This window comes from Bos indicus x Bos taurus, chromosome 25 (genome assembly GCF_003369695.1).
Source record: "Bos indicus x Bos taurus breed Angus x Brahman F1 hybrid chromosome 25, Bos_hybrid_MaternalHap_v2.0, whole genome shotgun sequence".
In the NCBI taxonomy this organism is placed as follows: Eukaryota; Metazoa; Chordata; class Mammalia; order Artiodactyla; family Bovidae; genus Bos; species Bos indicus x Bos taurus.
In genome coordinates this window covers 31,840,827-31,865,571 of record NC_040100.1, presented here as the reverse complement: position 1 = coordinate 31,865,571, position 24,745 = coordinate 31,840,827, and the positions used below count along the sequence as shown (strand labels likewise).

The window sequence follows — 24,745 nt, the reverse complement described above, 5'->3', positions numbered from 1 at the left end:
TGGATTCTAGACCAGGGAAAAAAGCTGTTTTCTTTTGCTATTCATGGGAAATTGGTGAAATCTGAATAAGGTCTTAGATGATAATATCCATGTTCATTATCATCAATATTAATTTCCTGATTTTAACAATCATACTGTACCTGTATGATAGAATGTCTTTGTTTTTAGGGAATATATACCGACATATTTAAGGGTGAAGAAATATCATGTCTGCAAGTTGATTCCTAAATCATTCATAAAAATGACAAAATTATGTATATATAAAGAGAGACCCTCATGCTGGGAAAGATTGAAGGCAAAAGGAGAAGAGGGTGACAGAGGAGACGGTTAGATAGCATCACTGACTCATTGGACATGAATTTGAGCAAACTCCTGGAGATAGTGAAGGACAGGAAAGCCTGGTGTCCTGCAGTCCATGGGGTCTCAAAGAGTCGGGCACGACTTAGTGACTGAACAACAACGACAAACAGAGAGCATGCTCTAGAGAGAGGTAGAATTACAGAGCAAGTGTAAATGTCAGCATTTCCGTAAGAATGAAATTTTGTCAAAACAAAGTTCAGGGAATTTCCTGGTGGTCCAGTAGCTAGGATTTGGCTCTTTCATTGCCAAGGACCTGGGTTCAATCCCTGGTCAGGGAACCAAGATCCTGCAAGCTGCACAGTGTAACCAAAACCAAAAATAAATAAATAAATAAATAAAACCAAAACCAAAACAAAAAAGTTAAAAACAAATTGGCATAATAGGGAAACCTCTGCCATCATAAATCTCAATGTTGATTTCACCACAATGAATTTTCTGAAAAGTAATTTTCAGGTAGGATGTACTTTTTGTTACATAGTGACAATTATCATTGTAATTTTCTTTATTCTATGAAGGGATCCATTAATTAAACATTAAATGTGTTTAATGTTTAATGTGACGTTAAATGTGTCAAAGAAAATATCTGGCAAGTTGCTTTTTAAAAACGTCTGATGCTCTTAGGTATTTTTGTGGATAGTTTGGATAGTATACTTATTTCCACTCAGCCTGAGAGTTTTGAGTTCATGGGGCTTACAAAATATCCCACAACGTTGACAGAAATTAAAAATGTATAAAAATAGAAAAACTCAAGAATGTATTTCTACCAAGAGACAATATTTACCTAAGTAAAAATTGACGTACTTTGGGACTTCCTTGGTGATCCAGTGGTTAAGACTGTGTTCCCAACGCAGAGGGCCCGAGTTCAGTCCCTGGTCAGGGAGCGAGATCCCTCATGCTGCAACTAAGACCTGGTGCAGTTGAAAACAAGCAAACAAAAGATCATGCTTATTAAAAAAAATAGATGTGCTATTATCAGGTCTTTCCAAAGTGTTCAAATTAGTTTTCAAATACATGCTAACTCTTTTTATTTTTCACATTTTTACTGGTTTATGTGATATTTACACAAGAACGAGTACAAATGTAAATAGGTCTGGAAACCAGACAATTGACTTTCGGAAAAAACATGCAGTTCAACAAATGGGAACAAACGTTCACCTCCGTGTGGTAGTTCAGTGTCTCCTCCCGCTCTTGCTGTGGGCCCCACATGGTTGATCTTACAGACTGGTGAGTATTGATTAGTCCAGCTGGTTGGATAATTGGAGATCATTAAAGGAAATCAGAGATACCAAAGGAACATTTCATGCAAAGATGGGCTCGATAAAAGACAGAAATGGTATGGACCTAACAGAAGCAGAAGATATTAAGAAGAGATGGCAAGAATACACAGAAGAACTGTACAAAAAAGATCTTCATGACCCAGATAATCACGATGGTGTGCTCACTGACCTAGAGCCAGACATCCTGGAATGTGAAGTCAAGTGGGCCTTAGAAAGCATCACTACGAACAAAGCTAGTGGAGGTGAGAGAATTCCAGTTGAGCTATTCCAAATCCTGAAAGATGATGCTGTGAAAGTGCTGCACTCAATATGCCAGCAAATTTGGAAAACTCAGCAGTGGCCACAGGACTGGAAAAGGTCAGTTTTCATTCCAATCCCAAAGAAAGGCAATGCCAAAGAATGCTCAAACTACTGCACAATTGCACTCATCTCACACGCTAGTAAAGTAATGCTCAAAATTCTCCAAGCCAGGCTTCAGCAGTATGTGAACCGTGAACTTCCTGATGTTCAAGCTTGTTTTAGAAAAGGCAGAGGAACCAGAGATCAAATTGCCAACAACCGCTGGATCATGGAAAAAGCAAGAGAGTTCCAGAAAAACATCTATTTCTGCTTTATTGACTATGCCAAAGCCTTTGACTGTGTGGATCACAATAAACTGTGGAAAATTCTGCAAGAGATGGGAATACCAGACCACCTGATCTGCCTCTTGAGAAATCTGTATTCGGGTCAGGAAGCAACAGTTAGAACTGGACATAGAACAACAGACTGGTTCCAAATAGGAAAAGGAGTATGTCAAGGCTGTATATTGTCACCCTGTTTATTTAACTTATATGCAGAGTACATCATGAGAAATGCTGGACTGGAAGAAACACAAGCTGGAATCAAGATTGCCGGGAGAAATATCAATAACCTCAGATATGCAGATGACACCACCCTTATGGCAGAAAGTGAAGAGGAACTCAAAAGCCTCTTGATGAAAGTGGAGAGTGAAAAAGTTGGCTTAAAGCTCAACATTCAGAAAACAAAGATCATGGCATCCAGTCCCATCACTTCATGGGAAATAGATGGGGAAACAGTGGAAACAGTGTCAGACTATTTTTCTGAGCTCCAAAATCACTGCAGATGGTGATTGCAGCCTTGAAATTAAAAGATGCTTATTCCTTGGAAGGAAAGTTATGACCAACCTAGATAGCATATTCAAAAGCAGAGACATTACTTTGCCAACAAAGGTTCATCTAGTCAAGGCTATGGTTTTTCCAGTGGTCATGTATGGATGTGAGAGTTGGACTGTGAAGAAGGCTGAGCGCCGAAGAATTGATGCTTTTGAACTGTGGTGTTGGAGAAGACTCTTGAGAGTCCCTTGGACTGCAAGGAGATCCAACCAGTCCATTCTGAAGGAGATCAGCCCTGGGATTTCTTTGGAAGGAATGATGCTAAAGCTGAAACTCCAGTACTTTGGCCACCTCATGTGAAGAGTTGACTCATTGGAAAAGACTCTGATGCTGGGAGGGATTGGGGGCAAGAGGAGAAGGGGACAGAGGATGAGATGGCTGGATGGCATCACTGACTCGATGGACGTGAGTCTGAGTGAACTCCGGGAGTTGGTGATGGACAGGGAGGCCTGGTGTGCTGCGATTCGTGGGGTCGCAAAGAGTCAGACACGACTGAGCGACTGATCCGATCTGATCTGAAAGGAAATTCGGTCTTCCCTGGTGGCTCAGTGGTAAAGAATCTGCCTGCTGATGCAGGGGATGCAGGTTCAATCCTTGGGCTAGGAAGATCCCTGGGAGAAGGAAATGACAATGCACTCCAGTACTCTTGCCTGGGAAATCCTATGGACAGAGGAGCCTGGCGGGCCACAGTCCATGGGGTCTCAGAGTTGGACATGACTTAGAGACTAAACACCACCACCACCACCGCCAAAGGAAATTCCCATTTTATTAACTAGTATGCGTTTACTGTATTTGGCTTCCCTGGTGACTCAGTGGTAAAGAGTTGCCTGTTGATGCAGGAGATGTGGGTTTGATCCTTGGGTTAGGAAGATCTGCTAGAGATCTTATTTAGCTTAATCATTCCCCTAGTGATGGACATTTCAAGAAGATATTCTAAGCCTGATAATACAGTGTGTTCTAGTTATGACCCATCTCTATGGCAAAACAGATAACAAGAGCGGAAAGGGAAGCCATCCTTGATACTGTCTTGTTTAGGGGTTTTCAATGTTTCACAGTTGGCAACGCCCCTCCTAAATTCAGCATGGTGTTTTAAAGAGCCTGATGAGGCTCTTTCCTGATGGTCCAGCTGTAAAGAATCCACCTTCCAGTGTAGGGGACGTTGGTTTGATCCCTGGTCAGGGAAACTAAGATCCCACATGCCTCAGGGCAACCAGAGAAAGCTTGCATACCGAAACAAAGAGCCCAGACTCTGCAACAAAGACCCAGTGCAGTCTAAAATAAAAAAAATAAATAAATAAAAAACAGCCTTGTTGCTAGCATTTTCACTTTGATGGGATTGAGTGTCTATTAGAGAAAGCCAGAAGTAGCTCATTGTATTGGTCATGACTCTTCAAAATGCAAGACAGGGACTGGCCTGGTGGTCCAGTGGTTAAGACTCTGTGCTTACAATGAAGGGGGCTCAGGTTCGATCCCGGTCAGGGAAATAACATCCCGCATTCCGTGTGGCCAAAAAAATAAGTTAAAAATACATTTAAAAAATGTAAGAGACAGAAAAGAAACTCATGTGTGTTCAAAGGAAAGGAATTTATTGGCATGTCTGAAAAATCCCTAACTTTTGGCACTGCCGCCTTCAGACGTTCAAATAGGTAAACATTTCCATTAAATTTATCTCTTCCTCCCAAATATTGAGATTCATTAAAGGGAGTGAATCATTTGTTGGCTGGAGAAGTGTATCGATTAGTCACACATGCCTGTACACTTTAGTCTACGATGTATGTATCTGTAACAGCATTTCCTAAAATGGGTTCCTTAAGACATCAATTCTGTTAATAGATGTTCTGTGAAAAAGGGTTCGTGGTCAGATGCGTTTGGGAAACCCTGAACTCTGTGCTATACGATAGAACCTTGCTGTTTACCCATCCTATGTAAAAGCTTACATTGTGTATAAAAGCTTACATCTGCTAACTCCAACTTCTCATTCCGTCCCTCCTCCAATCCCTTCTTTGGCAACCACCTGTCAGTTCTCTGTTTCCATGATTCTGTTTCTGGTTCATTTTGTCATATTTTGGATTCCACATATAAGTGATATCATATGGTATTTGTCTTTCTCTTTCTGACTTACTTCACTTAGTATGATAATCTCTAGGTCCACTCATATTGTGGCACATTTCATTCTTTTTTATGGCTGAGTAGTATTCCATTGTATATATGTATCACACCTTCTTTGGCTTCCCAGGTGGCCCAGTGGTAAAGAATCCCCCTGCCTATGCTGGAGATGCAGGAGACATGGGTTTGATCTTTGGGTCAGGAATATCCCCTGGAGTAGGAAACCGCTACCAACTCCAGTATCCTTGCCTGGAGAATTCCATGGACAGAGGAAACTGGTGGGCTATGGTTCATGAGGTCACAAAGAGTTGGAATGGCTGAGTGACTGAGCACTCACGAACACCACACCTTTATTTATCTGTCCATGGTGACCCACTCCAGTACTCTTGCCTGGAGAATCCCATGGACGGAGGAGCCTGGTAGGCTGCAGTCCATGGGGTTGCAAAGAGTCAGACACGACTGAGAGACTTCACTTTCACTTTTCACTTTCATGCATTGGAGAAGGAAATGGCAACCCACTCCAGTGTTCTTGCCTGGAGAATCCCAGGGACGGGGGAGCCTGGTGGGCTGCCGTCTATGGGGTCGCACAGAGTCGGACACGACTGAAGCGACTTAGCAGCAGCAGCAGCAGCATAGACATTTAGGTTGTTTTCATGTCTTGGCTATTGTGAGTAATGCTGCTATGAACATGTATCTTTTTGAATTATAGTTTTGTCTGATATATTCCCAGGTTGGTGGATAATTTTTTGTTGAACTTGACATCCTAATGGGAGAGACAACTATTAAATAATTATGCCATCTCTTTTGCTAAGCCATAGGGTATTTTTTTTAAGTTATTTATTTTTTAATTGAAGGATAATTGCTTTACAGAATTTTGTTGTTTTCTGTTAAACATCAACATGAATCAGCCATAGGTATAGATATGTCCCCTCCCTCGTGAACCTCCCTCCTAGCTCCCTCACTATCCCACCCCTCTAGGTTGATACAGAGCCCCCATTTGAGTTCCCTGAGACACACAGTAAATTCCCATTGGCTATCTATTTTATATATGGTGATGTAAGTGTCCATGTTACTCTCTCCATACATCTTACCCTCATCTCCCTTCTCCCCATGTCCATAGGTCTGTTCTCTATGTCTGTTTATCCATTGCTGCCTTGCAAACAAATTCATTAGTACCATCTTTCTAGATTCCATTTATGTGCATTAATATATGATATTTATCTTTCTCTTTCTGACTTCACTCTGTATAATAGGCTCTAGGTTCATCCACCTCATTAGAACTGATTCAAATGCGTTCCCTTTTAAGCATAAGTTTTTAGTCACTCAGTTGTGTCCAACTCTTTGCGACCTCATGGACTGTAGCCTACCAGGCTCTTCTGTCCATGGCTTTTCCAGTCAAGAGTACTGGAGTGGGCTGCCATTTCCTTCTCCAGAGGATCTTCCTGACCCAGGGATTGAACCCAGGTATCCCACATTGTAGGCAGATGCTTTACCATCTGAGCCACCAGGGAAGTCATAAGGTATTTTAAGCAATAGGGTATTTATAAATAATATTCTTGGCATGTTAACTGATATTCTTAATCTTTTTGAGATACAATATGTCCAGATTATTAGACTCCATGAAATATTATTAAATATTTGTGGACGAACATTGATTGGTGACATGGAAAAAATCATGTAACAGTGTTCCTGACATTCACTTAAGTGATGTGGAAGTTGTATATTATGGAACTACTCAAACTTTTAAAATATTTATCAAACAACATGTATAATAAGCCCACTTGGAGACTGGTTCCTATGTTCTAGGCCCTGTAATAATTGTATTATATAGATTGTTTTGCAATATCCTTATAACAGCCCTCTGAGGTAGATGGCTCAGTGGTAAAGAATCTGCCTGCAATGCAGGAGATGGGAGTTCAATCCCCTGGAGAAGGGAATGGCTATCTACTGCAGCGTTCTTACCTGAAAAATCCCATGGACAGAGGAGCCTGGCAGGCTACAGTCCATGGGGTTGCGAAGAGTCGGACACAACTGAGCGATGGAACAGGCACACGTGCATGTATAAAACAGATAACTGCTGAGGACCTACTGTACAGCACAGAGAGCTCTCCTCAAGGCTCTGCGGTGACCTAACTGGGAAGGAAATCCAAGGAAGAGGGGGTACTTGTGTACGTGCGGCTGATTCAATTTGCGGTACAGCAGAAGCTAACACAACATTGTAAAGCAGCTCTACTCCAATTAAATAATAAAAAATAAAAGAAAGGCCCATGGAAATCATAGAGGGCTGCTTCTCAAACACACCTGGAGACTGGCAGTCATGACAGTGACCCTCGGAGGGGAGTGCCGCCGGGTTCCTGCCTTCCTGACCATCCCAGGTGCCACGGCTCATCACTGCTTCCCCACCGAGACTCCCAGTCAGGCCCAAGCACAGTCACGGGACTAATGCATTGAGCCCATTCCTGTGAGACCCAGGACTCCTTGATAGGAAGCTTGGGCTCAAGAACTGCTGCACCCCCCGCCCCAATCAGCCTGGCCTTGGCTGCAGCCTGAGACACTTGCTACCCAGTGTCTCTTCCTTGCCTTCTTCAGTGGCATCAGACCTGCATTATGGCCTGAAGTTTCTTCCCCCTTCTTTAGCTCCTTTCTTGTATTCTTCACAAGTGCGTGCATGCTAAGTTCCTTCAGTCGTGTCTGACTCCTTGCGACCCTATGGAGTGTAGCCCACCAGGCTCCTCTGTCCACAGGATTCTCCAGGCAAGAATACTGGAGTAGGTTGCCATGCCCTCCTCCAGGGGATCTTCCTGACCCAGGGATCAAACCCTCATCTTTTATGTCTCCTGCATTGGCATTCTTTGCTACTAGCACCACCTGGGAAGCCCTATTCTTTACAAGGGCTTTGCTTCAAAACCTGTCGCAATCTAATTCCACTTTGGTGACTGCTTCTCAGAGGGCCTCCAACTCACAGTTGAGTTTCTTTCCACTGTACCCTCGGCCCTCACTCACCTCTTTTCAGCTTTCTCTTAGCACCATGCTTTTCCCTTAATATCACTTTCTCAATTTTAGGTAGTTAAAAAAAAATTTTTTTTTTTCCCGTGTCCTCCATTAGACTGTAAACTCTGTTAGGGCAGGAACCACATCTAAAATGAACTCAGCATTGTATCCTGGTGCCTGACAGTGCCTAGGATGAAGTGGACATTCTGTCAGTATTTATAGAGTGGGAGGAATTTTCTCCGCTTCTCAAGTCATCTAACAACCCAGGCCCCGCTGGGTCAGCATGCTCTGTATGTTGTGGGTGTTGGTATTTACAGTGGAGACAAAAAGTGTCATGGGGAGAAGTCATTGGTTTGAAAAACAAGAATTCAGACTTCCCTGCCATGATGAGTCTTAGAAACAGTCAGGACCCCCTGGAAACCAGAGTGAAGCCACTTTGAGAAATTATAAAGAGCTAATAGAAGGTGGCATTTCCGAAGAGGTTAGAAAAGGTGGGAGTTCAGAGAGGCTGGTCTTCAAAGGAAATGTTCTTGGAAAACTAGCAGACAACCTTGAGACTTGGCCCCAAATCAAATTAGCCTTTTCATGTTCACAAGCAAACAGGTGTCTGAGGGATGCAGAAATCTGAGTACGAGGGAGAGAGGGAGGAAGAAGGCCTTTGGGACTGATCTGAGTACGAGGGAGAGAGGAGGAAGAAGGCCTTTGTATGGGACTCTGCCATCGCAGGATTTACCCAGCAGAGGTGCTGAGGCTTCATTGGATCCTGGCTCTGAGCTGTTCCATCTCCTCCAGCTCTCCTTAGCACAAGCCCAGCCTCCCCCAGGCTCTGTTTCGGGTTTAAGAAGAAACCAGGTCATCTGCAATTTATGGATATATGCCAGAGGGCCAGTGTTTCTGGCTTAATGTTTGCTGTTCCTTTCTGTTCCTGTTAGTTTTGTGTTCTTTTGAAGTTTCTTTCCTTTTGGACTGCAGTACACTAGCAAAGGGCTTCCTGGGTGGCTCAGTGGTAAAGAATCCACCTGCCAATGTAGGAGACACGGGAAATGCAGTGTTAGAAATGGCAACCCATTCCAGTATTCTTGCTTGGGAAATCCCCTGGACAGAGGAGCCTGGTGGGCTATATAGTGCATGGGGCAAAAGACTGGACACGACTTAGCGACAGCACAACCACAACACTAGCAGAAGCTTGTCTGGAGATATTTAGTGTTCATGAAGAAGTTTTCAGTGGTAGTGAAGAGGCAGTGCAGTCCAATGGATAATACTGTGGCTTTGGACGCTGTATCAGTCAGGGTAGACGAGGCCATGCTGCAGTAACGAACATCACCTAGGTCTCATTCACGCCACATGTCTCAGGATGCATGCATTGCTATCACAAAATATCATAGGCTGGGTGGATTAAACAATAGACATTTATTTCTATTGTTTAGAAATAAATTCTAAGTCTGGGCAGTCCCAGATTTGTGGTGTCTGGTGAGAGCTCCCTTCCCGGCTCACAGCCGGCTGCCTTCTCCCTGTGGTCTCCTGTGGCACTTGAGCTCTCAAGTTCTCTGGTGGAACTCTGCTCAACGTCATGTGGCAGTCTGGATGGGAGGGGAGTTTGGGGGAGAATGGATACGTGTACACGTTTGGCTGGGTTGCTCGGCTGTGCACCTGAACCTATCACAGCATTTTTCTCTTTAAATGTATTCCTGGCTGCCCTGAGTCTTTGCTCTGCACGCAGGCTTCTGTCTAGCTGTGGCCAGCAGAGGCTACTCCAGTTGTGGTGTGCGGGCTCCTCGTGGTGGCTTCTGTTGTTGCAGAGCACAGGCTCTAGGGCATGCGCACTTCAGTAGTTGTGGCTTCCATGGGCTTAATTGTCCCATGGTATGTGGAATCTTTCTGGACCAGGGATTGAACCTGCGACCCCTACATTGGCAGGCAGATTTTTAACCACTGGACCACCAGGGAAGGCCTATCACAATATTGTTCGTTGCTATATTCCAAAATAAAATAAAAAGTTTAAAACTTTTTTTTTAAAAAAAGAAGAAAGTTTCCCTGGTGTCTCTTCTTGTAAGGGCACTAATCTCATCATAATGGCCACCCCCCTCATGACCTCATCTAAGCTTCATCACCTCCCAAAGGCCTCACCTCCAGAAACCATCACATTGGGAATTAGGGCTTCAGCAGATGAATCTGGGGTACAAACATTCAGCCCATCACAGTTTCCTTCCTGGGTCCTCTGGGGCTGTGCTTCTGTCATCCTCCCATTGGAATCCAGGCTCATGAAGCTGTCAACATCTGGGGCATTGCTATTCAACGTGGCAGAGGAAAAGAGAACATGGTTGAATTAAGCCCTGGCCCCTGTCTTCGAGTGACATGTGTCTCTTCTGCCCACATTCAAAAACAAGTTATTCATCTATGTGTGACTTCAAAGTGGGGCATAGAAAGTACAGTCCTGGCTTTTGCTTAGGCGAGAACTGTATTACTGGGCACAGCTCCAGCGATCACCAGAGTCACACAGTCTAGACATTGCCATGAGGATATTTTCTAGGTGGACTAACATTCAAATCAGTGGACTTTCAATAAAGCAGATTACCCTCCATAATGGGCATGAGCCTCATCTAATCAGTTGAAGGCCTTAAGAGCAAAGACTTCAGTCTGCTCTTCCCCCAACAAATTTGGCCTCAAGCCTGCAACTTGGAAACCCTAGAATTTCCAGACTGCCTGGTTTGCTTTCTGGATTTTGGACTCAATACTGTAACATCAACTCTTCCCTGTATTTTTAGCCTGTTAGGCTGCCCTTTGATTTTGGACTTGCAGCCCCCACAACTGCATGAGACAGTTCCTTAAAATACCTGTCTGTCTGTCTATCTCTGTTTGATATTTATGTATTAATTGGCTATGCTGGGTCTTCGTTGCTGCAAGAGGGCTTTCTCTAGTTGAGGAGAGTGGCTGCCACTCTCTAATTGTGATGCGTGGGCTTCTCTTGCTGCAGAGCACAGGCTCTAGGGCACTCGAGCTTCCCTAGTTGTGGCTCATGGACTCAATAGTTGCAGCTCTCAGGCATTAGAACACAGACTCAGTAGTTGTGCTGCACGGGCATAGCTGCCTTGAAGCATCTTCCTGATCCAGGGGTCAAACTCATGTCCCCTGCACTGACAGATTCTTACCCACTGGACCACAGGGAAGCCCTGTCTATATCCTTTTGGGTCTGTCTTTCTGGAATAACTTGGCTAATATATAGTTATACCCCGATTATACAATTAACCCCTCAACCTGTCAACGTCCAGTCCAGAGCTAAACCTTGTTTCTTGAACCTGCTTCCAGATCACCTAATACAAATGCAAATCCTGTAATGAGAACTGTCTAACCTTCTCTAATAAAAAGGATGCACTAAATAATAATTATCAAAATAAAGTGTCATAATAAATACCATGTACATCTACTAAAGTAAAGGACATTAAAAGTATCTAGCCTGAGTGAACTCCAGGAGTTGGTGATGGATAGGGAGGCCTGGCGTGCTGTGATTCATGGGGTCGCAAAGAGTTGGACACGACTGAGTGACTGAGCTGAACTGAACTGAGCCTTTGACAGTATTGCAACAATATTTGAATTTCTAGAAGCTGTTTTTCTACTTTGAGAAAAAGTAAGGGTTTTGGACTGAACTTGTGGATTTCCTGTGGGCTATTATGCTAGCTCTGTGCTAGCAGAGTCATCAGTCATCCTATAAAACGGGAATTCTTGGGACTTTCCTTGTGGTCCTGTGGCTAGGACTCTGTGCTCCCAATGCAGCAAGCCTGGGTTTGATCCCTGGTCAGGGAATTAGCTTCCACATGCTGCAACTAAAGATCCCACATGCTGTAACTAAAGATCCCACATGCTGTAAGGAAAATTGAAGATCCCATGTGCTGTAGCTAAGACCGGGAACAGCCAAATAAATAAATAAATATTAAAAAAGAAAAAAAGAACTCTTGCTTTTGCTTGCTACTTATTACTTTAGTACTAACCCCTTGCCTTAACCTATCTCTCAAACTCAAGTAAGTACATTCTGTCCTCCACCCTTGCAGTGCCTCTTTGCTTCATCTGCCTTTGAAATTCTAGCATTTATTATAATTAATTGATTTATTTGAAATTTCAGCAATTCATGAATGATATTGTTTTCCTGGCTTTAGTTTTGGGGAATCCCATTGGATAGCAAGGAGATCAAACCAGTCGATCCTAAAAGAAATCAACCCTGAATATTCATTGGAAGGACTGATGCTGAAGCTGAAGCTGAAATACTTTGGCCACCTGATGCAAAGAGCTGACTCATTGGAAAAGGCCCTGATGCTAGGAAAAATTGAGGGCAAGAGGAGAAGGGGGCAACTGAGGATGAGATGGTTGGATGGCATCACTGACTCAGCGGACATGAGTTTGAGCCAACTCTGGGAGATAGTGAGAGACAGGGAAGCCTGGTGTGCTGCAGTCCATGGGGCCGCAAAGAGTTGGACACAACTTAGCGACTGAACAACAGCAACATTTATATGGGGTCTCCTCCTGGTTATACTGCTCTAGCCAGCCTTGGGACGTACAACCTTCCCAGAAGTTGATTAGCTCTGGGCTTCTAAAAAGAAAAAAATAATAACAAAATCACTAAAATTTGCTGAGCACTTACTCTGGGCTTGAAACTGTGCTCATAAATTTTTTGCACATAGACGTAAGTGTTCTAGAAATCATCTTACTTAATCTTTGCAACAGTTCCACGAAGTTGATATATTATCAAGGACATTTCTATAGATAAGGAATTTGAGGCTCAGAGAGGTTACATTGTGGTGGGGCTGGGCTTCAGATTTTTCTGGCTCCAAAGCTTGTGCCTTAATCATAATGTGCCACTGTGCAGGCAGGATTCTGGACAGTTCTGAGAGAATCTCTCTTTCTTTTAAACATTTATTCATTTGGCTGTGTCAGGTCGTAGTTGCAGCATAGTCTTTCACTGCAGCGTGTGAGCTCCAGAACACTCAGACCCTGCCCCATGTGGAATCTGAATTCCCTGACCAAGGATCCAACCTGCATCTCCCACACTGGAAGGCGGATTCTTAACCACTGGACCACCAGGGAAGTCCCTGGGTGGATATTTCAACAGCAAGAATAAAGAGGTATATCAGTCAGGGATGGTCATGGGAGCTGAGCCACCGTGAGTAGAGCATCTGGGACGTATTGTAGAAATCAGAACTTCCATAGTTGTGGAGGGAGCTGGGGAGCTGAGGACCAGAGGAATCACTGACCGGCTGATCTGAGGAGTCAGGAACGTCCAGTTGCTAACATGGCGCTGTGAGAGGGAGCTTGTGAGATTTGTTTAGGTTGCCTCTGTGCGGCCCCGCCTCTGTGAATCAACAGGTAAGCTAATGGCAAAATGGCGGGGCTAGGGCCACTGTTGGTCAGCAGGGCATCAGGTGGGAAGAAGAGCTAAATGCAAAGCAAAGGAGAATGAAGATGTGCCTGAACCCATGAGGCGTCTTACCATCCATCACTGCATGTGACAATGATATCCTTTGGAGAATAGGAAGCTGCCACTTCCTACGCTCTTTCCCAGTCTCATGCATGCTCCTCTGTGGGTCAACTCTGCCCTGGAACCGTGTGGGGGTGCTGGGAGACACAGCTCCCAGAGAAACCTGGGGGACATAGGACGACAGAGCACAGAGGTTACTCAAGGTGGTCAACAGAAGGCAAGGACTGGGTGTGCAGTCAAGGTGTGGCTGGAAGGGGAACCCCTACCAGGGCCTGAGAGCAGGCTCTTGTCTAACACTCAGAAATGAATTGGCCAAGGAGACACATGTGCTGAAAAAGCAAGAGACTTCATTGGGAAGGGGCTCCCTGGGTGGAGAGCAGGAGGGTCAGGGAACCCAGGAGAACTCCTGGGCCACGTGGCTTGCAGTCTGCAGTATGGTGATGGGATTAGTTTCTGGGTTGTCTTTGGCCAATCACTCTGACTCAGGGTCTTTCCTGGTGGCGTATGCCTTGCTCAGCCAAGATAGGTTGCAACAGAAAGGATTCTTAGAGGGGGTAAGACACATGGCGTCTCCTTTTGTGCTTTCTCGAACTCATCCGGTTGGTGGTGGCTTATTAGTTCCATGTTCCTTACCAGGACCTCCTGTCGTAAAATAACTCACGGAAATGGATACTATGGTGCCTGGTCAGAGTGGGCAGTTTCCGTCCGTGTGTTTCCCTTAACGAAAGGCCTTGGTTTTTGTTTTTTAAAATATGTATTATTTATTTATTTTGGCTGTGCCAGGTCTTAGTTGCAGCATTCAGGGTCTTTTAGTTGCAGCATGTGGGGTCTAGTTGTCTGACCAGGGGGGTGAACCCTGGGCCCCCTGAATTGGGTGCGTGGAGTCTTAGCCACTAGACCACCAATGAAGTCCCTTGTCCAGGGCCTTGTGATGGTGAATTTTGTGCGTCAGTTTGAAGGGCCAAGGGGTGCCCAGATACTTGGTCAAACGTTATTCTGGGTGGGTCTGCGTGGGTGTTTTTGGATTTATTAACATCCAAGTGGGGCTTCCCTGGTGCCTCAGATGATAAAGAATCTGCTTGTAATGCTGGAGACTCGGGTTCGATCCCTGGGTCAGGAAGATCCCCTGGAGAAGGGAACGGCTACCCACTCCAGTATTCTTGCCTGAGAAACCCCATGGACAGAGGAGCCTGGCGGGCTACAGTCCATGGGGTTGCAAAGAGTCGGACATGACTGAAGCAACTTAGCACGGCACAGCATCTGAATGAGTATACTGAGTTAAGCAGATTGCCCTCGTCCAAAGAGTTGAAGGTCTGCCTGCCTGCTGAGCTGGGACCCCAGTCTTTTCCTGCCTTTGGACTCAAGCTGAAACATCAGCTCTTTTTGGGTCTGGAGCCTGCTGGTTCTTGAGCTGGAACTTTAAACTCAGACTGAAACGACACCATCACTGTTGATTTTCCTGGGTCCCCAGCTTGCCAACTGCACATCTTAGGACTTTTCAGCCTCCTTTGTGAACCACTTTCTTATAGTAAATCTCTTTCTCTCTATATATACATCCTGGTCGTTCTGTTTCCCTGGGGAACCCTGACAAACATAAGTCTAGAGAAATCTACTAAAATCCTTGGAAAAACTTGTGTACTGTTGGTTTGGAGTTAAGAGCTAAAGGTCAGCGTGTTCTGCTGTTAAAACTTGCTAGTCGTTTAGTAATTTGGGAAAAGAATCTTTTAATTGAGTGGATTTTCCTTGTAGTTGGGAGCTGTTATACTAGTCAGTTATACTTAACATAACACGCTAATGGCTTTAGAGTTTGAGGCAGCGTCTTTTCGCTTCTTTAGAGCGTTGAGTGACTGCTGAAGCTTGATATCGACTCGGATTGGTTTTCCTCCCTGTTTTCTCTGTGTAAAGTGAGGTCAGACCCAGCACTCTTTTGGTGATGTTATTACATCTACAAACTTTTTCAGGAAACTTAAAAAAAAAAAAATCCTTATTGTTAAAACATACTATTTACTTCTGTTTTATTGTTTTGCTAAACCCCCAAATCACAGTCTTTGCGGACTAGAGAGAATTGTAGAGATAATCGGGCCTGACTTTTCCCAAATCATATTCACAAAACATTTATTCCTAAATTTTCATAGGTGATCCTTCAAAAAAGAGATTCAGTGACCACGTAGGTTTGAAAAGGCAGCATACACGCCCTCCCCCTTTTGAAGAATCCAGCACTTTAATAAAGTTTGAGATACATCTTTAAAAAAATATGTATTTGTTTGGCTGTGCCGGGTCTCAGTTGCAGCACACTGCATCTTCAGTTGTTGTTGCAACATGTGGGATCTTGTTCCCTGACCAGGGATCAAACCTGGGCCCCCTGCATTAGGATACTTCTTAAACTTTGAAATGGATGTATCAAGTAGGCAGTTAGTAGATGGGTCTGGATCTCAGGGTCAGGGCTGGAGTTGAATATACAGATTTGGAAGGTAAAATATTGAATATCATGGGAACAGAAGAGACGAGTAAGGAGGGTTTAGAAAGCGTGAGTGTGTGAGGGCTGGAAGTGGTGCAGCTCCCTTGTGACCATGAGGGAAAGATCTAGGAATGGAGCCAAGACTCAGAAGATGGCATTGATGAGGCAACTGACAGAGAGACACTTCAGCTACTATACTTTTCAGCTATAATACTAGTAAATTCTTTTTGAACTTAAGTTTTTATATCATTTCTATGGGAAGAGTCCTGACTAACATAACATCTCCCAATCCCTTATCTCTGTCTACGTTTCCCCATCGCCTTTGCTGTCATGGAGGAGAATCAGCTGACCCAAAGATGCCAGAATTCACGTGTTCTGCTGTGAAAACTTGCTAGTTGTTTAGTAATTTGGGAAAAGGATCTTTTAATTGAGTGGAATTTTCCTTGCAATTGGGAGATGTTATACTAGTCCCCCTTATCCTGAGGAGCAAAGGGGAAGGCACAGCTTACCTCAGTCAGTGTCTGTTCTGGACATTTCAAGCAAGAGTGGAGGAATCAGTTAAGAATGGGTGACTATGGTTAAGGATTTTATGTTTGGATTATTAGCAATCAATGCAAACTGACTCTGGCTAACATAAGCCAAAAGGGAGCTTTATTGGAAGGATCATGGGTTTCCCCCACAAAGTCAGAGCAAGCTGAACAGCAAACCTGGGGAAGGGGAGCTGCCCTGGGGAGCCTCAGCAGGCTGGCATTACCCTCCTCTCTGGGCTGCCCATCCACTGATGGGATACAGCTGCAAGTTCTGCTCTCTCTGGTTCAAGCTTGAAATGACTTGGAGAAAGATGCTTTTGGGGAGATAGTGTGCTGTAAGATGAAGATCCCCAGCCTGGTTCCCAGGAGTCCACCCAGCGCATCTGAGATGCTTGGCAACTGGTCAGGAGGTGATTGCCATGACCTATCTGAGGATGGAGCCATTCTTGGGCTTCTCCAGGATGTTTGAGGCCTACAAGGGATTAAGAACAACCTCTTCAGGGACTTCCCTGGCAGTCCAGGGGCAAAGACTCTGTGCTCCCAATGCAGGGGACACAGGTTCAATCCCTGGTCAGGGAACTAGATCCCACATGAGGCAACTAAGAGTGTGTGGCGCAACTGAAAAAGATCCTGTGTGCTGCAACTAAGACTTGGTGCAGCCGAATAAATAAATTATTGTTGTTGTTCAACTGCCAGGTCGTGCCAGACTCTTTGTGAGCCCCTGGACTGCAGCACGCCAGCTTCCTTCCCTGTCCTTCACTGTCTCCCAGAGTTGGCTCAAATTCATGTCCATTGAATCAGTGATAAATAAATACTTAAAAAGAGAAAAAGAACAACCCCTGGAGGCCTTCATCGCTTGTAAGTCCCAGTGAGGGTGCTTTGGCCCTCACACTGTCTCAGACTCTGCCCATCCTGGTCCGACATCTTTAATCTTTATTCTTTCCTCTTTAGACTATGATCTTCATCTTTGGGTAACTTTCCTTTTACTCTACTCTTTTCCCTCCTCCAAGCTCCTCAGCTACTATAGGCAGAATTAGTGAGAAGACAGCTCGTTGTGTGTGGGCTCTCACCAGACACCAAATCTGCTGACACCTTTATCTTGGAGTGCCTGGCCTTCAAAGTTGGGAGAAATATAGTTTTGTTGTTCATAAGCCATCCAGTCTATGGTATTTTTTATAGTAGCCTGAATGGACTAATAGAGCACCCTTTAAAAAATGATTCTATTGAAAAAATAATCATTACTATTAAAAATAATTATTCACACAGTACCAAAATTTTTCAATGAAAAGTAAATTTGTTTTTCCACCCTGGACTTTTTGTGTCTTGCCGGAGGCAATGATTACTGTCTCCTGAGCATCTTTGCGGATGTAGTGTATGTTTATATCTCTATATAGACCCTACATGGAGAAGGCAATGGCACCCCACTCCAGTACTCTTGCCTAGAAAATCCCATGGATGGAGGAGCCTGGTAGGCTGCAGTCCATGGGGTCGCGAAGAATCAGACACGATTGAGCGACTTCACTTTCACTTTTCCCTTTCATGCATTGGAGAAGGAAATGGCAACCCACTCCAGTGTTCTTGCCTGGAGAATCCCAGGGATGGGGGAGCCTGGTGGGCTGCTGTCTATGGGGTCGCACAGGGTCAGACACGACTGAAGTGACTTAGCAGCAGCAGACCCTACATATTTTATTTTTTTGTTTGTCTTTTTAAATTTTACTTTTAAAAATATTTTAAAAATATTACATATTTTATTTGTAAACACAACAAAGAAGATTTGAAAACACACTCTTCAGTACTTTGCATTTTCCACTTAGTGATGTACTGTTCACATCAGAGGGCATTGGTTTCATTCTTTGCATAGTATTGAATTCTTTGCATGGTTGCATAGTATTCTACTGTGAGGTTCCTCATGACGGACAGGCTCGTGTGACTACAAATGATGCTGCAGTGAACATCTTTCTGCATAGTACTTCAGGCACCTGAGCCAGTACATCTGTCAGAAACAGCAGTGCTTTCCACCAGACTTCCCCAGCATGGCCTAGTTTAGCCACTTCCTCTTTCTCTCTGCTCCTTAAGTACCCTCAATATACTGACTGATCGACTCAAAGGCCACCAGTGACCCCTTCCCTACTGTATCAACTCTGACTTTTCCACAGAATTTGACCCCATTTCCTATCCTTCTCTGAAACTCTCCTTGCTCAGCTGATAGGAGAGATAACCTTTGTCCTGGCCTATCTCTAATCATGCTTTTCCTGTGTCCTTTCCTGTCTCCCAGGGTCACTGTTTGGCAGGAGTCTGAAGGCGTAGGACCTGCTGGGCCAGCCCTTTCAGCTCTTGGTTGTCCCACCCAGGCTATCACACCCGTTGACCTCACCTCTGGAGGAATGTGAGATTTGATCAATCTAAGTTCAAACTTTCCTCTAGGCTCAAGCCCTTCATTAAAAAAAAAAAAAAAAAAAAAGTGTGTTCTTTTTAATTCTTGCATTTTATTTTATCATTGTTTTCATATCAAAAAGTGTAAAGAATAACCAAAATAAAACAAAAGAATAACACAGAAACTGTCAATTTGTCTACCATTCAGCTTAATAAAATGTGACCAATATAGGTGAAGCCTCTTTTGCCCCCTTTCTGCCCTCTAGAGATAGGCACTGCCCTTAATCTGAGATTTTTCGGGTCCTAGCAGTTTACTTGAGTCCTGTATTTCTGACTGAGTTTTTGGGACATTTCCATATGGGTATCTCTCAGTATGGTTAAATGCAAACACATGCAATTCCATTTATGTAAAAGGAAGAATGTGCTACATGAATCAATCAATCAATCTGGCCACCTACAGAAATCCTTCCAGAAAGATCTATATCACGAATTGGCTAAACAGAACACATTGGCAATAGCATGGGGGACTCGACTCTGTCATAACCCATATGGGAAAAGAGTATGAAAAAGAATAGGTATGAGAATATGTATAACTGAATCACTTTGTATAATACAACATCATAAATCAACTATACTCCAATAGAAAGTGAAAACAGACAAAGAACACACTGGTGGGCCTGTTTGCAAATTCTGCTTTATACACCCCAATATTAACGGTGACTGTTTCTGTATGCTATGACTATGGGTAATTTTGCTATATGCCCAACTGTTTTTTCAAAGTTTTCAACAGTGGAACATAGACATTGGATAGACGTTCAACAGTGGAATATAGGCATAACATAGACATATGTTATAATATTATGTTAGTTTATTGTTGTAGTTCAGTCACTAAGTCATGTCCGACTCCCAGAGTTTGCTCAAATTTATCTCCATTGAGTCAGTGATACTATCCAACCATCTCATCTTTTGCCACCCCTTTCTTCTCCTGCCCTCAGTCTTTCCCAGCATCAGGGTCTTTTCCAATGAGTTGACTCTTCACATCAGATGGCCAAAGTACTGGAGCTTCGGCTTCAGCATCAGTCCTTCCAATGAATATTCAGTGTTGATTTCTTTCAGGATTGACTGGTTTGATTTCCATGCTGTCCAAGGAACTCTCGAGAGTCTTCTCCGGCACCACAGTTCAAAAGCATTATATTAATAGTCATATATTATTATTATGTCCCAAATATGTCTTCCTCTAGCCCTCTTTTACCTACCTCTTTTTTTTTTTAACCTATTTTACCCTAGAAGTAAAAATAGAAGTTGCCTCTTTTACCCTAGAAGTCTCTATTTGTCGGAATTCTGGGATTCTTCCTAGGTTTAAAACTTGGTAGTCGTGCTTCATACTCCTTTTTTCTTAAAAAAAAAAAAATTGTTCATTTGGCTTCATCAAATTGTTCCTTTGGCTTCACGGTCTTAGTTTCAGCAGAATCTTTAGTTGCAGCAAGTGAATGCTCGGTTGCAGCAGGTGGGATCTAGTTCCCTGAACAGAGATCGAACCCGGGCCCCCGGCATTGGGCACATGGAGTCTTAATCACGAGATCACCAGGGAAGTCTCCCCCTCTCACATTCTCTCTTCCCACTATACTTTGTGGTTATTTGAGTGCATTTCTATCTCCTCTAAGAAATGGCAACCCACTCCAGTATTCTTGCCTGAAAAATCCTATGGACAGAGGAGCCTGGTGGGCTCCAGTCCAAAGGATCGCAAAGAGTTTGACACTGAGTGACTAAACACGCATGCACACTGTCTCCTCTGTTAGATTTTAAGTTCTTCAGTGGCTCAGACCTTGTCTTATCTCTCTCCTTGGGGCCCATCACACAGCACAGCTCAGAGAACAGATGCTCCAGAAATGGTTACTGAACCTTCTGCTTGGTGCCTCAGGCTTGTTGACAATGCCACAATTGTCACCTGCCTGGGAAATTTCCTCTATAAATAAGCAGTTTCTGTTTCAAGTATGGTTTGCTCTTGCTGCATATACCCCCTCTCTTACTTAACTCAAGCCTCAAACTTAGAAACTGGAATTAGTGTTGGTATTCAAATCCTTAGCCACAGTACAAAGAGTCAGCCCCCTTAAGAACCAAATCTTCAATGTGAAGTTCTGTTTTTTCCCTCGACATTCTGGCTGTTGTCACTACATTTGCTGGGGAATTCTCAACAAGAGTTTACTTGTCCTTCCATGCTGTTCTTTCTGCGGTTTCCTTGTTTCTTTTTGTGATCCAGTTCCAGATGGCTCAGCGGTGCTCCCCAAATGAATATTTTGACAGATTGCTGAATTCTTGCATATCGTGTCAACTTCGATGCCCTAATACCCCTCCTGTAATATGTCAGCATTATTGTAACACAAGTAAGTAATCCTGTTTGAATGATTACTCACTGGTGTGAAGTATTTGCTGTGTGTGTGTGTGTGTGTGTGTGTGTGTGTGTGTGTGTGTGTCCTTGCTGTGTCCGACCCTTTGTGACACTATGGACTGTAACCCACCAGGCTCCTCTATCCATGGGGATTCTCCAGGCAAGAATACTGGAGTGGGTTGCCATGCCTTCCTCCATGGGAATCTCCCCAGCCCAGGTCTCCCACGTTGCAGGTGGATTCTTTACCGTCTGAGCCCCCAGGGAAGCCCAAGATTACTGGAGTTGACTATTTATTCAAAGAAGAAACATTATGGGGAAGGTGGTGAGATTTTCTGAATCAAAAAGAGAAAGAAAATAAGGCAATCATTTAAATGCCAACAGGAATGGATACTTTTTCAGAACTCAACTCTATTTTATTCTGCAATCTTCGCAACATAGATTTTTATCATCTCTCCTAATTAAGTATTAACTTAGAATTTAAAAGTCAAAGCTGAGGAATTAGGGGAACTGGATGGCAAATAACCTTTACCTGATGTGAATATTATGTTATCAAGTTCATTCTCTCTCTGACGTTCTTTTGATTCAGTGAAAGGAACAAATACATTTCTCTGGACCTGTTTGGGCCTGAGCTTGATAGTTTCCTTGACAGTTTTCGTATTGATGTTCTTGCTAAGGAAGATGAGCTCCGAACCATTAAAGGACAAACTTAAAAACACAGGTTGGTTTGATGGTTGATCTTTGAAATCTCTTTCCAAGAGGTGGCTATTGTGAATTTCAATTCCTTTTCTTCTTTCATGTTGTGTATCTCATCCGGTAAGTGCCCTTTTGAGTATGTTACATGACAGTTGGGTTAAATGAACTTGGGAGAAGGGAGCTTCCTTTCCGATGTTTACACCTTCTTTGTTGATATCGTACCATGTCAGCCTTCCTCAACATTCTTCCTCTGGTATTTACTCTTTTGAAGTACTGAGGCCTCTTTGGGAAACATCCATCTCTTTGACCAAAGTCAGCACGTTGATTAAACATCACACTATCAGAAATAGCTAGCCAGGTCTGGTACTATATGAAAAAAATGTATTTGACAAGATTGGTGGCCGTATTTTTATACAAATACAAGTGTTGTTTGCTCAGATGAACAGTCTACTGCTGAAAAAAAGCTAGAAATGAATACCAATTGCTCCTGGATTATTTAAGCAATCATCTCAAAGGTCTTTATTAAGCAGTAGGGAATCAGTCCCAGGGAAGTGAATGTTCTGCTGAAGAGTTTCTTAAAAGAAAAATCTTTCAGCACCTTTGCCCATGATCTAATTTCTAGACTGCTTTCAGTCATTGCTCTCTTTCTTTATGTGTGTATTTTCCGTGCATAGTCTATAAGGCAACATTTCATCTGCTTTCTAGTGCAGAAAGGAGAGGAAGATGACTGTTCCATATCATTTACTCATTTCTCTTTTTTTGCCTGGGGCCTGAGAGACAGGTGGGGAGTGACTTTAAGTGTGACATTTTGGAAGATGGAGGTATACCATGTAATGTTGGGAAAGTATTAAAACATGCCTGCACAGGCGTGTAATGGGGACACAACAGAGACTCCTTTATGGGATTATGAAAGATTCATTAAAAAAAAAAAAAAGTAATCTGCCCAATGCTTTGTAAGAGAAACATCTTTACTTTGAATTGTAAAGTGTCACCCAAGACTCATTCTGGTATGCTGTAACACACGCTGATCTGTCATTTCACAATTGTAAAAAGGGTCGGTATCTTAATGCATCCAAGGGCCAAGTGGATCAGAAATGAATGTAGTGGGTCACTGGAGGTTCGGTGATAGGGGAGCGCGTGCCCAGCTTGAAGGAGACAAAGGCTCTTGACTCCCAAGTGTTTTCTTGTAGGAATGTCAGTTCCCACTGGCCACATTTTGTTGTCTTTAAAAAAAAATAAACTAAAAGAGGGACTTCCAGGGTGGTCCTCTGGTTAAGACTCTGCACTTCCACTGCAGGGGGTACGACTTTGATCCCTGGTGGGGGAAATTCTGCGACCCTTTGGACTTTGTGACCCTATGGACTGTAGCCCACCAGGCTCCTCTGTTGGTGGGATTCTCCAGGCAAGAATACTGGAGTGGGTTGCCATTTCCTCCTCCAGTGGATCTTCCTGACCCAGGGATTGAAACTGTGTCTCTGTGTCTCCTGCAGTGCAGGCGGATTATTTACCGCTAAACCACCTGGGAAGCACCCCCAAGCCATGAGGTGTGGCCACAAAAAAGAGAGACCAGTTGTCTAGATTTGTATGTAAAATCTCTTGATTTTCAAACATGGGCCAACATAATAAAACAGATAAGCAAACACTTTAAAAATACTGTGTGCCCTAAAGTGAGCATGTCTTTGAACCCAACATGGCCCATGGTCTTTCAGCTCATGACCTGGGGTGTAAGGCCTGCTTTTTTGGGGAAAGACTTTTGTCTCCTGTAGCTTTGATCCCTGATGCATGTTGCTAAGTGTGGCACAACCAAGCAGCCTGAAAGGTTTAGGATAACGGTTCTGTTTTTGTGCAATCAGGAGCGGTTCTCCAGAAGAATGCTAACGCAGATCTGGATGTTAGCAATAACAGCACCATCGTGGCTGAACCTCTTCTTTCGAGAGGCCTGGGGTACACAGTAGAAGAATGTACGTGCGAAGACTGTGTCAGGAGCAAACCGAAGGTCGATTCTGACCATTTCTTCCCCCTTCCAGCCATGGAGGAAGGCGCGACCATTCTTGTCACCACGAAAACAAATGAGTACTGCAGCAGTCTGCTCGCTGCCTCCAGTGTCACGGGGATGGAGAAGTCAATTTATACCAGATAATTAACCATGTTAATGGTATAGAGTTATTTGGAAAATCTTTGTCCTAAGGGAAGGATGGTGTCTCAGATCTCTTTAAGATGATTGTACTTATCAGCGGATGATATGGCTTTCCATCCTCTAATTCTGGAAAATCTTTATGTTAGCTATGTTTTTCTACCTTATTGTTGGGAGCTTAACTCTGGAAACTTCCTTGGTTTCATGATTAAATTGACTCACTGAAAAAAACAAAAAAAGCACCGCAATGTGTAGATCCCACAGTCACATATTTCTATGGTTAGGCAGCTTCTCTCCTACACATGCGCACGTACATTTCAGGATAGACTGGATTTCTCTCTTTATTGTTAAAAGAAAGCAAGGTGATCCAATGTACTCTCTGTATATAGGAGAAGCCTGGAGTCACCACCCTGCTTCGGTGTGCAGCGCATGACTGGTTCCTGACTTTGGGAGCTTTCAGCTTCATGGAGTCATACAGGCATTATTATAATCGTATAAATGAACATGTAGCTGCAAACTGTGATAAAGGTGTACTCAGCATCATTTTTGTAGTTAACACAGGAAGTAATAATGACAGATAGCATTTATTTAGCCTTTCTAATGTGCCAGGGTTGTTCCAAGTGCTTTACCTGTACTAAGGCATTTAATGTACACAACAAATCACAAGGTAGGTGGATCATTACTATCTCCTTGTTACACATGATGACAGAAAGGGAGTCGGAGCAAGGGTCACATAGACGGTAAATGAAGAGCCAAAGTGAAACCCAGACTTCCTGATCTATCCCTTTTTCTTCT

The 24,745-nt window shown here is 43.6% G+C and overlaps 1 protein-coding gene across 8 annotated transcripts in view; it reads left to right on the top strand.

Moving 5' to 3' along the window:
* TNFRSF17 (TNF receptor superfamily member 17) overlaps positions 1-24,211 on the top strand; it is a 130,717-nt gene extending 106,506 nt beyond the window's left edge. For 4 of the 8 annotated variants that reach the window (XM_027527176.1, XM_027527177.1, XM_027527179.1 and 1 more), the window contains 3 exons: positions 20,995-21,118; positions 21,710-21,841; positions 23,670-24,211. In XM_027527176.1, coding sequence (XP_027382977.1) covers positions 21,001-21,118; positions 21,710-21,841; positions 23,670-23,956 — 537 coding nt within the window. In that variant the 5' untranslated portion in view covers positions 20,995-21,000 and the 3' untranslated portion in view covers positions 23,957-24,211. Of the gene's footprint in view, positions 1-18,636; positions 19,624-20,994; positions 21,119-21,709; positions 21,842-23,669 lie in introns of those variants that run through there. The other 4 variants (XR_003508649.1, XR_003508650.1, XR_003508651.1 and 1 more) reach the window with 3 other exon arrangements.
* The last annotated feature ends 534 nt before the right edge of the window (positions 24,212-24,745 follow it).